This window comes from Triturus cristatus, chromosome 10, assembly GCF_964204655.1.
Source record: "Triturus cristatus chromosome 10, aTriCri1.1, whole genome shotgun sequence".
NCBI classification, from domain to species: Eukaryota; Metazoa; Chordata; class Amphibia; order Caudata; family Salamandridae; genus Triturus; species Triturus cristatus.
The window spans coordinates 747,971,797-747,986,710 of NC_140593.1; the positions used below are offsets into that span (position 1 = coordinate 747,971,797).

Genomic DNA, 14,914 nt, shown 5'->3' on the forward strand with positions numbered 1-14,914 from the left:
ACAACAATATACCAACTGTTTTCTCCCTTCTCTACTATTTCATGGGTGTCAAGTCACTATTTCCTTTTCTTTCTTGTCTCTGTATAAATCTTGTCATTCCTTGCATATTTCGTACATAAAGAGATCTTGCTGCAGCTGAAGGGGAACTTTGTACTAACTCTATCATACCCTCTGGGTGAAATGGAAGGCCAGACCTTGTTATACTACTGGGAAACATCAGCTTTCTTCTTGTTTGTTCTCTAAAGGCACTTTGTTCCTCTAATCTTCTTCCATGTATTTGAGCATTTCTGTTGTCAGCCTCTTTCCACAACTCCATCCATGCGTTCACAGTCAAGAACCCTTCTGATTTCACTCCCCACTGAGTTTATCTCTTCCTTATCTTTCTCATCTTCTCCTGTCACATTCTTGAATTCCACATCATATCCCATATCCCTTACAACTCTCTTTTTATCTGTCTTATATAATAAGGATTTACATATTTTTGAACAGTCATCAGCAATATGGCTTAGTCGCTCAATTGTGTTCTGTATTCCCCTTATACTGGTATTCATGTCACGATAAACCTTATTCTCTTGCTGATGCATCTTTGATTGTGCTCCTAAGTCAAACTTCACCTGTGGGGTACTAGTATAGTATTTATTTCCTTCACTTTAGTTTTGAGGTATCCTGCTAGCCCATTCCAATAAGTCTTTTTATCCTGTCATAGTCTCCTGGAAGTGAGGACATCATGTGGCCTAAAGAAGTCCCTTTCTTTCCCTGTCTCCCTGGGTAAGATTTCTTTAAAAAAGGCATGACCTTACAATTTTTTCTTTTAATCTACTGGAAACTTTTATTATTCCTGTTCGTTCGAGGGAAAAATACTTATGGACTACAAGACAGCCTCCTCCCTTTTGTTTAGCCTAATCTGCACTTATCCCTAAATAAGCAAGTTATGGAAGACGAACAAGAGTTTCACACGAAAATCATATGGATCAATATTACACAGACTAAATCTACCTGGTATCCTAGTAGATCCTACTCTTACTATTCTTAAAGTCCCCAGTCCTGATGGAGTTAACACTAAAAAAACAGTTGGTGCCTCTGATAATACAAGAGAACTCATGTCTATTACACATGCTATAATAATTACAAATCTACATTATATATATTTTTTGTTTAAAAAAACAACTCACATAATTATACAACATGTCAACTTTTTCCCTCTCTCCGACGTTTCCCTAATTCGAACTGTCAGGATAAATTTCTTATATAATTCCTATTTCTCTAATAATTCCAAAAGGAAAAAAAACCATTCTGCCAAGTTTAACTAAATACACATCTATTTCTCCGACGATTCCTAAACAAAGGTCTGTCAGGATCAACAAAACACAGTTACTTCTCTCACCATCCCTCTCTGACGATTCGTACAAAGGCCTGCCAGGATTAACTTAATACACATTTTCATTTGTAACAGTTGTGCATCAATACCAAAGGAATCAACGATCACCCTTTTTTCCTACCTTATCTGGCCGCTGCAGACATCCCCCAGACCGGTACCCCTGTCGTCCATAAAACAGATCTTTCATTTCAAAGGGAATTTGTCATCCTCCTCATATTGTGCATCCCTAAATTAGTTGTAAGGAGCCCCTAAGGGGAACCTCCAAAGCGGCAGGCCAAATTAAAGGGGATCCCCTGGCTGACTCTGCCGCGATATTCATAAAAATCCTTTGTCACTAAAATCATTAATCACCCACTCTGCAACAAAGTGAGGACAAGCATGTTTATTGTATATGCACAAAATAAAACAGCTGAGAGAGTGACCACACCATAAGAGATGCACAAGTCAGTCTCAAATTACACTTGCTGCGAGTCCATTCTTATAATACTATATTTGGCAAACAGCCATGACTCCAGTGCAATGTTAACAATAGAAAAAGCTTCATGCTTTTTCGTTCTTTCCCACTCAGTCTGCTTACTTCATCACTTCACATTTCCTCAGGATCGAAGCTTTCCTGTTTTCGTGACTCTTGCAGTCACGCTACCTATACAAATCTAAGTTTGGAATATCCTCTGAGGTTCCTGCAAAATATACAAGTCATGAAGGTTCCCAGAAACACACATTGTGCAGATGAAAAAACACTTAAAAGCCAGACCACATTCAGACCTTTTTTCAAAGCAGGCCGTAGATTATTTACCAGATAAATGTGCAACTTATACATGAACTTTAACCACACATTTAAACAGCCTTGTACAAAATTTCCTTCTTTACACAATAATAATGCTTCACAGCTTCTGGGTGAGAGACAGGTAAAACAGAATAATGAACAGAATGAATAAGGACTAAAGCTAAATTAGGCTTTTGATTCCTTTAAGGCTCACAGGGAAAAGGGGCAGTTTACAGGCCTTTTTCCATACTCCTGCCCTCAATGACTGCCGCCAGCCCAGGCTCTGGCCCCCTCCGCCGGCCTCCGGTTCGATCGGCCCACGCAGCGGCACCTCAAGCACCTGTTGCCGGTGTCACTCTGATCGTTTGCGGCTTCCAGTAAGCACCGCATATCGGCATCGAAGAGGACATCGCCTGCGCCTCCTTCCGCCAGCAGGGAGCTATGATGCCGGATCACAGGACGCTCTCGGCAAACCCCCGAAGCCACTCAGGATTTGTAGCCCACTGGTCCGGCAATCGCGGAGCTCACAAGAGAACCACCACCGCCATTGCTGCCTTGGCCATGCCCCCCTGCGTTTCTGTTTCTGCATGCTAACGTGCGCGACGATGCCAAGTGGATGAAACAATTAGAGCTCCCATGTTTTATCCCACAGCATCGGCGATTATATGTTTAACAAACACCAAGTTTAGTTTTGTGCTGTTACACCCATAATCAAAATCTATAATGCCAAATCACAAAATGTAACAGAGATGGGTAACTCCATAAACGTGCAAAATTGGTTACTATTGAGGATGGATTCCTAAGAGGGCTGTTGAAGCTTCTTTGGGTACACCAGCAACCTATTGTATGTGGAACTGGGCCTTGCCTGTAACGAATTTGCGCCTTGTTTCAGGCAAGTTCTTTGATACCTCCAAATTAAACTTAAGAGGAGCTTGAACCCTATAGAAATGTCCTCAGAAATGCCCTCAGAGATGTTTTAAATATGAAGCAAGCAATGTCTCTTGTTGTCATTCATATTCGCACCCCTTTGACTTCCCTAAGCTATGGAAGCTGGAATTTGGGAAACAGGAATATCACAATGCAGTACAGACATCACTTCGAGGTCGCTGAACATGAATAATGACCTTCAGGTTCCGAAGGGAAGAGCAGTAATTTTGGACACAGGACTCTAACTGCTGTGCCTGACAGCACTCGTGGTTGCATTGATATCTTCGCTCACTGTTCATGATTTAGTCCCCACTCCTTCACCTATTGCTTTTTTTCTGTACACTCATCTTTTCAATTTTGTTTTCTGTATGTTTTATTCTTGTCTTGTGCTTGATTTTCTTTTCAGCTTTCAGCAACACTTTTTACTTGAGTTCTGCCAATTATTGACCTCCGCAGCTCCTAGGTTCGGTGCTTTTCCGGGACAAGGTACTAGTAGGATCCTGTTTAGTCTGTTGCTGGTAGTTTCATTAACATGTGCAGTTATTGCCTTGAATTTGGCTTGTATATTATTTCACTCCCCTTAGGATCTTCCCCCTTGTTTTAATCTAGTCCGACGAATACCTGCAGGAACATCTTGATTGAAGGGATGCTTCTATGTCCTTTCTCCCTTCCTCATTTGCTCAAGAGATGCCATCTGCATCATGTTCCAGAGGTAGACAAATTATGTTGTGTGCACCTTATCATAAGCTTGACACACTATAATAGAGGAAATTGACAATCATTTTTAGGCCTCAGTTACTGACAGCTTTAGCTACCTGCTGGCAAGACCTACTATTTCCAGTAGACACTTTATGCTTACAGTGAGCTTTAAGTCAGCCCCTTGATCGTGACTGCATGCCTTTGATGTCGAGCTCGGTTGTCTGCTCGAGCCAGTGGCTTTCTTTCCTACTCTTTGTTCCACCCACGAGCATTCTGGGCTGTACGAACACAAGAATAGGGAGTTGAGTTGTATCACTTCACTGTGTATTTGAGGTGACTCTATTTTAGGTCTTTGCTGAGTGACAGCTTTAGTTGTCTCTTCAGCATTTTTATCAATAATAAACGTTGTACAAGTACATATCACTCAGAGCGACATACGGACAGCCCATTTCAGCCATTGGCTGCTTCTCATTGTCATCCAGGATCAGCCTACAGACAGCATAAATTAAATGGGGCAATGGGTTTTGCCCCTTGCCCCATTGGCTGTCAATCACATTTCGACCTAGCTCACAGTAGAACCATTGGATATGTCCAGTGTCAGGCAGAAGGAGTGACAACAATTTGGATACTTTACACTGGCCTAACTGCATGCACGGTGACACACTGTAGTCCCAGCACACATGACTGTCATACTTCGGCATCCACTTCTAGACTTCTGTGCATGGAGGATGGGCAGCATTTTGACACTGTAATACTGTATGCCACTGGGCTGTACAGCATCCTTGTAAGGCATCACAGCCTCCCAAACAGCAGCACCCTCCTTGATACGGATTAATTTTCCCTATTTTAATTTATATTTTTATTTTTCATTCTCCGTGAAATGCTCCCCCCACCTGATAATTTTAAATATTAGATTTTCATTTTTAAACTTAATTCAATCCATGCTTTTACCACTTTTAGACAAAATCAGGATTCAAACTCATAACTTGCAATAGTCTCTTGAGTCACTTGAGTCAAGGGCAAGCTGTGCGTTTGTTGAACCATTCTACGGACTTTGTAAAATAAGAGTTTTATAGTGTTTCAGTGCGCAGAGAGAGTCAGGACCTTAAAAAGAAAATTAAACATGTAATTATATTATCTATGCCGAGCCTCAGTGAATTTAATCCCAGAATCTGAGGTTGCAGCAGTGCCCAAATGCACTTCTAATAATATGGATTTCACATTTTCTTTGGTTTATCCAGTAACCTTAGACTTTGAAACTAGAGTAAGAAAACTTCAGGGCTCGGTTCCCACTGTATTAAGATAACTCAATTTTCTACACCTGATCCTCTGTGGACAAGCGGAGCATGCGAAAGAGAGGTTCACAGGAGTGAACTTAAAGAGCTGCTTTGCCAGCCTCCAGACAGACTTAAAGCCTGACTCTTCACAGCTGCTCTTCAGGCTCTCAGACAGGCTACTGGATTCACCCGGCGAGTCACAAAAAACTAACACCATTGGGAAAGCCACCAGGTCGGGTTAACTCATGCAGCGTTGACATGCTCAAATGCTGCTTTAATGCTTTCAAGAACAAATCCTGTTTTGCACATTGAATCCAGACCTGTTGGCTTTGCCAATACTGGAAAAAAAGAGGAAAAGTGGACAGATATCTGTTTAGAATGCAAATAGGAGACAAAAACGTGGAGGTGGCAAACAAAATGACAATTACGTTTTCTTTTCAGTTATACTACAGTCCCTCCTGCTTTTTAGGGGAAGCACTTCCTGGAAGTGCGAATTGTTCATCAAACAGTCAATATCATAAATTGAGAGGATGATACACTTATAGGCTAACTGTATGTATAGTATAAAAACATGTAATAACAGTAGGTCCTGCAGACAGCTTCAGTCAAGCCATGGCTAACAAAAGGAGCAAAAAGGATTGAATACTTTACAAACATATATATATATATATAAATTAGGTAATACAACTTAGCATCGCAACAACAATCCAGCCTATCAGTCATATGTGCCATTTTTAGTCAATACTAGTGCTTGTGCTTCACCACTGTATAGAATACTTAATGAGATAAAGAAGAGGATGTCAATGTGTTGTGATTCAGTTTTCTTTTCAGTTGTAAAAAAAGTCCCTTGTGTATTCCAATGGGTGGACTTCCTAGAAGTTGGAATGATATACCAAACAGCCAACTGCATGAGGTGAGAGGGTAATTTAGAGCCAAGGCCGTTGTTTTTATATTATAAAGATTTATTAATATCAATAGTTACTTGAGACAGCTGTTTAGTCAAGCCAGACTTAAAAAGAGGGCAATTGTGCTGCTCTCAGGCTGCTATGAATAACAGATGCTACAATTATCCTTTAAATCATAGACGTGTTGTGAAATTTAACAGCGTCTTCAGAGTACATTTATTGCCAGTAGTCAGTGTTAGATTTGCTCCCGCGTCTGACAGTGCATACAGCACCACTAGTCTAGTCAAACGAAAGGGACCTTAGTAAAATACAATCCAGATGATATCAATACTGTTAACCTGCAGGAGGGCCCTTCATCACCTAAAAGACTATCAGTCCAAGTCAACACTATACAGCATAAGGGTCCTTCATCATTGAGCACTATATTGTATTTTAAATCTTTTTTTTTTTGTAAAATCTCTGAGGGGATTGCTCATGTAACTCGTGGATAGTATCCGGCTTTCTCACTTATTGCAAAACACAGAATTGTATTTCTGTGTTATTCCTCTCATGAGCTTTTTGCCTTTACTCTGTATTGGTGTAGTTCGTTTTTAATCAGTTGTATAAAACGTGTTTATTAACTGTAGCAATAATGTTTTATTTGTGGTTGTGACCTGAAATACACATTGATTGATTATTGATGTCTAGATCAAATGCCTTGATAAACATGTACGCTAGGCCACTCAGCACTGTTAGCAGTGTACGATTTTTATAAGACCAGGGGATACGTTTTGGCTTGCCCTAGGTTTTAACACCACTTTCCGAGATATGCATTAGGACACCCAACTAAATTCTTTAAACCCTTCTCCCTGAAAGCAAGCAGAAGAGCAGATATTTATTTCGCACAGATAGTCCTGTTTAACCTGTTTCCTAATATTTATACTAACCTAAACTACCACTATTATTCCAACGTTCTCTATTAGATCATTTCATCTTGCACATTGAAAATCGAATTAAGATTTTGTAGGGTTAAGAAATAATTTAGAAGTATGTCATGATAGTTTTGACATTTGGCTTTTCTTTTTTTTAAGTTTGAATTTATTGAAAAGACATTTGGCTTTTCTGCCTTATTAATTTTCACACTCCTTCCCCAGTTAAGTTATGGCCACAATAGTTCTTCCTGACAGTCTTTCATATTTGTATATGAGGGGTGAATGGTACAGAAGATGCTAGGGTGGAATTCAGGAATCCCGCCTTTTCTCCTCCTCATTCTCTAAGGGCCATATGTAGGTAGCAACACATTTACCGATTCATAAATACCGAATTTTACCGATTCGGTATTTATGAATCGGTAAATGTGATGTAGGTAATGAGTCGGTAAATTTTACCGAATCGGAAAAATTCGGTAAATATGAATCGGTATTTACCGATTCGGTAATGGGGCATACCTTCCCATTGATTCCTATGGGCCTGGAGGCCCATAGGAATCAATGGGAAGCCAGTCACCATTACCGATTCGGTAAATACCGATTCGGTAATGGGGGGAGCATATACAAGGGTGGCAGGGTGTCACATTGACACCCTGTTGCACCCCTGATTCTTGCATGTGTGCACATGTGGCGCACATACATGCCCTAAGGGCATGTATGTCTGCCACATGGCACTCTTACATCTGCAAAATCTTCGTTTTGCAAGGTATTCGTTATTTATCACCAACCTGTATTTGGTGGTAAATAACGAATTCTTAATTCTAATTTGCACTCTTTAGAGTGCTCCCTACATTCAGGATTCGGTATTTACCGATTCGGTATTTTACCGATTCGGTAATTTACCGAATCCTGAATTATGCCTCCTACATCCCAAATAGCTAAATACCGGTCGGTAAGGGGATATTTACCGAATTTCGGCCGTTACCGACCGGTATTTAGCTACCTACATGAGGCCCTAAGTGTGTTAACAGTTCTCTGAATATTTTCCTATACCACCACTAGGTGACTGTAGGTTTCCACGTGTCGATATTTAAATGTAGTGCACAGGAACAATGACGTTTACAGGTGTTACAGGAGTTACAATCTGTGGTACAGGAGTAGTGAAATTTAAAGATGATTGATTTTTTTGAAGATATTGTGTTCGGAGTAATGCTGATGGTAGTTATTTGAAAAAGGGTTGTGAGATACTGTTAATGAAGGTGTCTCTAGGAATGGTTCTCTGGCAGACTGTTAGCACCAGATTTCCTGCTTATTGGAGCAGTCAATCAATCAATCTATCAGGCAGGTTGAGCACGACTACTCACCCGTAAGGGTCTCAAGGCGCTGGGGTGGGGTGCAGGTTCCAGTCCATCAAGGAGGGGGGTCTGTCGAAGAGCCAGGTTTTGAGGTTTCTTGCGAAGATGGGGAGCGATGTTGTCTGTCTGAAGTGGAGCTGTCTGAGGTGGAGCAAAAGGGCGTTCCAGGCTCTGGCCGCGAGGAAGGAGAAGGAGCGGCCTCCAGATCTGGTCTTTCTGGTGCGGGGGACCATGACGTAGGTGAACTGGGCTGATCATAGGGTCCTATGGGATGCGTGGAATTTGAGTCGGCTGTTCAGGTATTCTGGTCCGGTGTCGTGGAGAGCCTTGTGTGTGTGAGCATCTTGAAGGTGACTCTAGCCTCGTGTAGTGTGCGCAGGTGCTGAGAGATGTGGCAGCGTCTTAGCAGGTTGAGGACCGGTCTTGCGGCAGCATTCTGGATGTTCTGTAGCTTGCGGGTGAGATTTTTGTTTATTCCGGCGTAGAGTGCGTTACCGTAGTCGAGTCTGCTGGTGACCAGGGCGTGAGTTACGGTCTTTCTGTGTTCGAGTGGGATCCATTTGAAGGTCTTACATAGTTGCGGAGGGTGTGGAAACAGGAGGACGAGACGGAGTTGATCTGGCGGTCCATTTTGAGCTCGGATTCCAGGATGATTCCCATGCCGCGTGCATGGTTCGTGGGGGTGAGCGGGCTTCCGAGGGCGGGTGGCCACCAGGTGTCGTTACAGGCGTCGGGGTTTGGGCCCATGATGAGTAATTCTGTTTTGTTGGTGTTTAGTTGTAGGCAGCTGTTTTTCATCCATTTTGCGACGGCTTCCATGCCGTCTCGAAAGTTGTGTCTGGCGGTGTTGGGTTTGTTTGATAGGGAGAGGATGAGTTGGGTGTCGTCTGCGTATGACACAATGTTGAGTACGTAGGTTCTGAAGATGGGGGCGAGCGGAGCCATGTAGACTTTGAAGAGCGTAAGGCTGAGGGAGGACCCCTGGGGGACTCCACAGGTGGTTGGAGTAGGGCCCGAGAGGAAAGGGGGGAGTATGACCCGCTGCGTTCTACCAGAGAGGAAGGAGCGGATCCAGTCGTGGGCCTTGTCCTGGATCCCTGCGTCGTGGAGTCTGCGTATTAGGGTGTGGTGAGAGACTGTGTCGAATGCCGCTGAGAGGTCGTGGAGGATGAGGGCTACTGTTTCTCCTTTGTCCAGTAGGGTGCGGATGTGGTCTGTTGCGGCGAGGAGGGCGATTTCTGTACTGTTTTTTTCTGAAGCTGGATTGGGACGAGTCGAGGATGTTGTGCTCTTCGATGATTGTGGCGAATTGGCTGTTGATGGCTTTCTTGATGACTTTTGCTGGGAATGGGAGCAGGTAGATGGGTCTGTAGTTTTTGAGGACGGTGGGGTCTGCCGAAGGCTTCTTCAGGAGGGGGCTGACCTCGGCGTGTTTCCAGTCTTCGGGGAATGCTGGCATCAGGGTGTCGGGGGTGGTTAGTGAGGGTTCAGTGTGTTGATAGTCTTCGTCAAAGTTGTTGTAGATGCTCTTGATTTTGTGGTAGGAAAAGGTGCTGGCTGAGTTTGTTGCAGAGATCTTGTGAGGGAGGGATGTCAGTAGACTCGCTGGTGGGTTGGGCGAACTCCTTGATGATGTTGAAGAGTTCTTTGCTGTTGTGCGCGTATGTGAAGATTCTGTCGTAATCGCTTTTTTCCTTGTTTTTATGATGAGTTGGTGGTGGGCTTTGGTGGCGAATCTGAAGTTGTTGTGGGCTTCTGTGGATTTGGTGTTCCTCCAGGCCTTTTCGAGGTGGCGGCAAGTGCGTCTGGGCTCACGAAGTTCGGTGGTAAACCATTTGGCTTTCTTGGCATGGGTGTTGTTGTTTTTCTTGAGGAGGGCTATGGTGTTGGCGCTGTCGGAGATCCATCTGTGCAGGCTACGGGCTGCGGAGTTGAGGTCGTCGTATTCCGCGATGGTTGGGGTGGAGTTGCTTAGTGAGAAGGTCAGCTGGTCGTCGGTGATTCTGGTCCAGTTTCTTCGTGGGAGCAGGTGCTGGTGTCTGTGGATGGTGGGTGTTCTGAGGGTGAAGTGGACGCATCGGTGGTCAGTCCATGAGAGTTCGATGGTGTGGCTGAAGGTGATGCCATTTCCTGTTGTGATGAGGGGGTCGAGGGTGTGTCCTGCTGAGTGAGTGGGTTCGGTCACGATCTGGCAGAGTCCAATGTTGTGGAGGTTGTACAGGAGGGATGTGATGTAGGGGTCCAGGTCGAGGTGGAAGTTGAGGTCTCCCAGCAGGGTGTAGTTGGTGGATGCGATCGCATGCGGGCAGATGATGTCCGTGATGGAGTTGGCGAAAGGTCTGCGAGGTCCAGGGGGTCGGTAGATGAGAGTTTCTCGGAGGGTGGTGGTAGGGCTAACCAGTATCTTGAAGTGAAGGTGTTCCATCAGGTCTGTGGGCTCGTCAGGGAGTGTGCTCAGGCGGAGGGTGGATTTGTGGACGATGGCGATTCCTCCTCCCGGGTGGGTGGGGCAGTCCTTCCTGGAGATCTTGTATCCTTGGGGAATGGGCGATGGCGATGTCCGGTCCCGAGGTGGTGTTGGTCCAGGTTTCAGTGAAGAACGCTATGTCCGGGGTGGTGCTGTCGGAGTTCCCAGATTTCGGTGGCGTGTTTGTGGAGGGTTCGGACGATGAGGAGGATGCATTGCAGGGTCTTCGACTCGGTTGTGTTTTTGTGGGCGGCTTGTGCTGGGTCCGTGTTCCTGGCGGTGCTGTAGGTGTGCCGGCAGCGGTGACAGCCGACGGGTCCGTGGGTGTCGGCGGTGATGCTAGCTTGCAGTTGTTGTTGCGGCCTGGGTTGAGTGTGTGGAGTGCCGCTGGGTCGTAGCGTTGGCGGTGCGGAGGTCCAGGGTTCCTGGCGCTGGTCGTGGTCGGGTCGCGGACGCCAGCGCGAGGTCGCCATTAAGTAGGGATCGGGGAGGCAGGAGCGGAGAGGGGAACTGGAATGGGCCGGTCGTGCAGGGGGGAGGGGCCGCCGGGGCAGCAGCAGCGGGGAAAAAACAGGCGGAAAAGGGCCGAAAAAAAGGGGAAAGAGTGAAATAGGGCAGAAAAAGTGCAAGAAAAGTGGAGGAAAGACACAGAAGGAGAGTGAAAAGTGCAGATTGAAATGAGGGAAAAACAAGTGAAAAACTAAGAGAAAAAGCGGAGCGAGAGAAAGGAGACAGAGGTCCACTGGACCACCAGGGATGAGGCACAGGTAAAACCTGCGGGTGGAGGAGGGCCTTGAACACCAACACTCGAGAGTGCAGGGGCTCGGGGGAAGGCCTCACTTAATGGTGGAGCTGCGAGAGAGGGGGAACAATTTCACTGACAATGAGTCAGTGGTCTTGCTCTTGGTCAATCCACAGCAGTAAGCTGTGGATTGCGGGTATTCCACCAGTGTTTTCTTGGAGTGGCTGTGCTGAAGGATATTTTTCTGTTAAGCCTTTGTTGCGAGCTCTGGAAGGAGTTCTCCCGGCAGAACTTTGCTAAGGGTTGTGGAGCTAGGATTCATCTGATAGGCTCTGCTCTTTTTAAGGCTGTCAATGTAGTTCGTATGGGAGAGGCTTTCTTGAGATTTTCTATGCCAGGGCAATGTTAAGAGGAATGATGTCTGGGATAGAGTTTTGTCTGGCAGTGCTTTGTTTCTGTGGTCCCTCTGGGATCTCATTGTTAGGTCACTTGTTCACTGAGGTTCCTGGGAAAGAGCCTTGTTGATCTGTCACTGTTAGTTCCTTGTGCAAGCTTCCTGGGACCTGTAATAAGAGTGATGCCGTTGATGGGGTTTGCCCTGGACTCTATAGATTTTTTTGCAATGCCTTGTTGAGTGCTGTTGAGGGTAGCTCTTCCTATAATGCTATATTGGGAAATGTTTGATGGGATATCATGATGTAATGTTTGGGTTTTCCTCTTTAAGTGCTTTTGTAGGGGCTTTTCCCATGGGTTCTTCTGGCAAGCTGTGCTGGGGGCATTTCAGGGGTGTGTTTTTTTCTGCCACTCTACAGTGTTGGGGTATGGTTAAAAAGGCTTCTCTCACAGAGCTTTATAGCTTGAAAGTGACTGATAACATTTTCTTGAATAGTGCTTCCTTGTGCATTGAAGATGTAATGTTGTAGCAATACTTTCCTTTGCCTGTTATGGACTTGTTGTGAAGCCTGTTCGACTTTTTTGTGTTTTATGACTTCATAGGTTATGCTGTCCCTATATCACCCTCTGAGTGTTTGTGAGAAAGAAAAAGGCTAAGGACGCTGCTTCCTATCCGTGTTCCTCTGATCACCTCTAAGCCCTTTTCTGAGACATGACCAACTCCCACGGCTCAGCTGAAATCCATGACATCCTGTCATCTGCCGTTCAAAACGTGAGTATCTTTTGCACTATATCCTGTTGTCCTGCTTTCAATGTACAAATGTCTCCTGCATGTGTGTGCTGCCTGTGCTTATTCCATGTATCTCTGATCATTATTTGTTACCAACATCTACTGCTAGTGTTTACTAGTCATGTCTAGAGCAAGAGCCAGCATCCACTGTAGCTGTAGACTGCCTGCTGCTACATGAATGCCCTTGCATGATTGATTAGACGCGCACTCCCTGCCCTTAGTTACTTGCCTGCAATTGATTCTGGTATTAGGCTTTCTTTTGGTCAAGCACCCATGTAATCCTATGTACGTGCTGAGATCTAGGGCTACAATTCTCCTTGTGCGGTTGAGTAGGGAGTCCCATAAGGTATTCAATATTACACTATGTGTCCTTTGGACCTACACAGTGAGTGGTGGTGACACCATACTGTGTTAATTGTTAAGCTTAGATTAGAAAAGGGGCAGGACTTTTTCTTAGTTTCCATAACTGAGAGTCATTCCTACCAGCCTGCTTGTATAATGTTCCTCACATGTGTCATGCCCAGACCCTGCACTGGTGGTGGGGGCGGGGGAGGTCGGAGGGCGGGGGTTGGTGTGTGTGTGTGTTTTGTTTGTACAGTGCCTGTTAGCAGTGTACATATAGTATTAGCCAATGGCATCCATTTGGATTGCCTTGGTTCTAACATGACAAAAGATGGAGGTGTTGATACAGCCACCTCAGCCAGTGGAAGTGTATTGCCTACATTCCTGATCTGGAGAGTGTAGCCCCAGTCACTAAAATGTGGAGGGGTGGGGACAGGGCTGTCCTTAGAATTTAATGTGACCTCTTTAACAGGGTGTTGCTGATTAGTCTTTCCTGCACACTACCATTTCAATGATGGTGAGGAAATGGTGTGAGTCAGCATATGCCCTTATTAGTGGGAGAGAAATTTCTAAGCAGTGCATGGGCCGTTATTCTTCAGTTGATTGGCCCATGAAGGGAGTTTGATGATTGCCAGGTGCTGAACTTCACAATCATTGTATTCATGTTACGGGTAGTCCTGCTTGGTGCCAGTATAATGAATAGTTGCTGTGAGTCAGCACCTTATGCAGAGAATTGTCTGCACTCCAGAAGAAAAATTAAGCTACGAAAAGGAAGTACCTGAGACTCGTTCCTAAAGTGTTCACATTTGACCTACTTCCCCTGTCTGGAAACTCTGTGTGAAGGTAGGATGCAAACTTACCATATTGTTACAGTTACAAGCTGCTTCACTGACCAAGGAAGGGTGTCATTCACAGAGCTGCTGTGATCCAGGGCGGGGATCGCTGATAGCCAGTTTCCCAAACACAAGGGGACATTGCCTGAAACTACACATCTTGCTGGAGAAGCTGTGGCTCTGCCAGAGACATGGAATCCTACCTACATGCTGAGAGAGGTGATGGGTGAGGTGAGTGTCTTGTCCCACAGGAGCTGTTTGCCCAAAGATAAGAATCCAGACACTGAGGAGAGGAGTGGCTCAGAAGAATCAGGATGCCCAAGGGAATATGCCCAGAGCTGACCTACATTCACCCAGGGGCTCCTGACCTCCTTGTACAGGCATAGACCATGTTCAGCAACAAAGATCCAAATGAGCGCATGCGTCTGGTTTCATTAGGAGCAGAGCCCCATGCTGTAGCTGCAAACACAGAGAGAACAGGGCAGCCAGGGAGAGCACTCAGTGGCGCCACACTTGTTGAGGCCTCCATGATTGCTATAGGAACTGCCAAAGCTTAGTTTGTACATTAGTTGTGAATGTCATGGTGTTCTTGGAACGATTGTGCCCCTAGGGTATCTCATCATCTTTAATATAACAATTGTGAAAGAACGAAGAATATATCTAACTTTACAGAAATACTTTAAAGTAGCCCTGTTACAGCATATCACCTGACCAGACAAAGGGTGGTCTTTAGCTGGGCAACAGGTGGCTTACCTTACTGTTGACGCAGAATTAAATTAATATGTATCCTTTCGAACTGGCCTCACCCACTTTCTGGATTGCATTAGGGAATTTAAGCAAGAGTGCACTGTTTTAACGCCAAAGTACAATGGTGCCAAAAAGGCAAGCAGTCAAGTTTTCTGTGTAATGGTTAAAATCCAGACAGGCAGTCTAAAGTTCTAAATGAAGGTGCAAATATCTGCTTGCACTTAGTATTACAGAGTGAAGGTGCAGATCTGGAATGTACTCTGAATATGTACCATACATTACTAAATGATGGTGCTAATCCAATCATGTATTTTGGATTTATACATTTTGGGAAACTCTGAAACACGCGTTATGGATTACAGCGTGCCAGAAGATATCTGAACAT

The 14,914-nt window shown here is 44.9% G+C and overlaps 1 protein-coding gene across 9 annotated transcripts in view; it reads left to right on the forward strand.

Annotated features, from left to right (window-relative positions):
* LOC146789947 (anion exchange protein 2-like) overlaps nt 1-14,914 on the forward strand; it is a 2,390,686-nt gene that overhangs the window by 1,065,407 nt on the left and 1,310,365 nt on the right. For 8 of the 9 annotated variants that reach the window (XM_085628246.1, XM_085628245.1, XM_085628249.1 and 5 more), the window contains one exon: nt 12,421-12,589. In XM_085628246.1, the coding sequence (XP_085484372.1) occupies nt 12,530-12,589 (60 nt within the window). In that variant the 5' untranslated portion in view covers nt 12,421-12,529. Of the gene's footprint in view, nt 1-12,420; nt 12,590-13,864; nt 14,014-14,914 lie in introns of all 9 variants that reach the window. The other variant, XM_085628254.1, reaches the window with a different exon arrangement.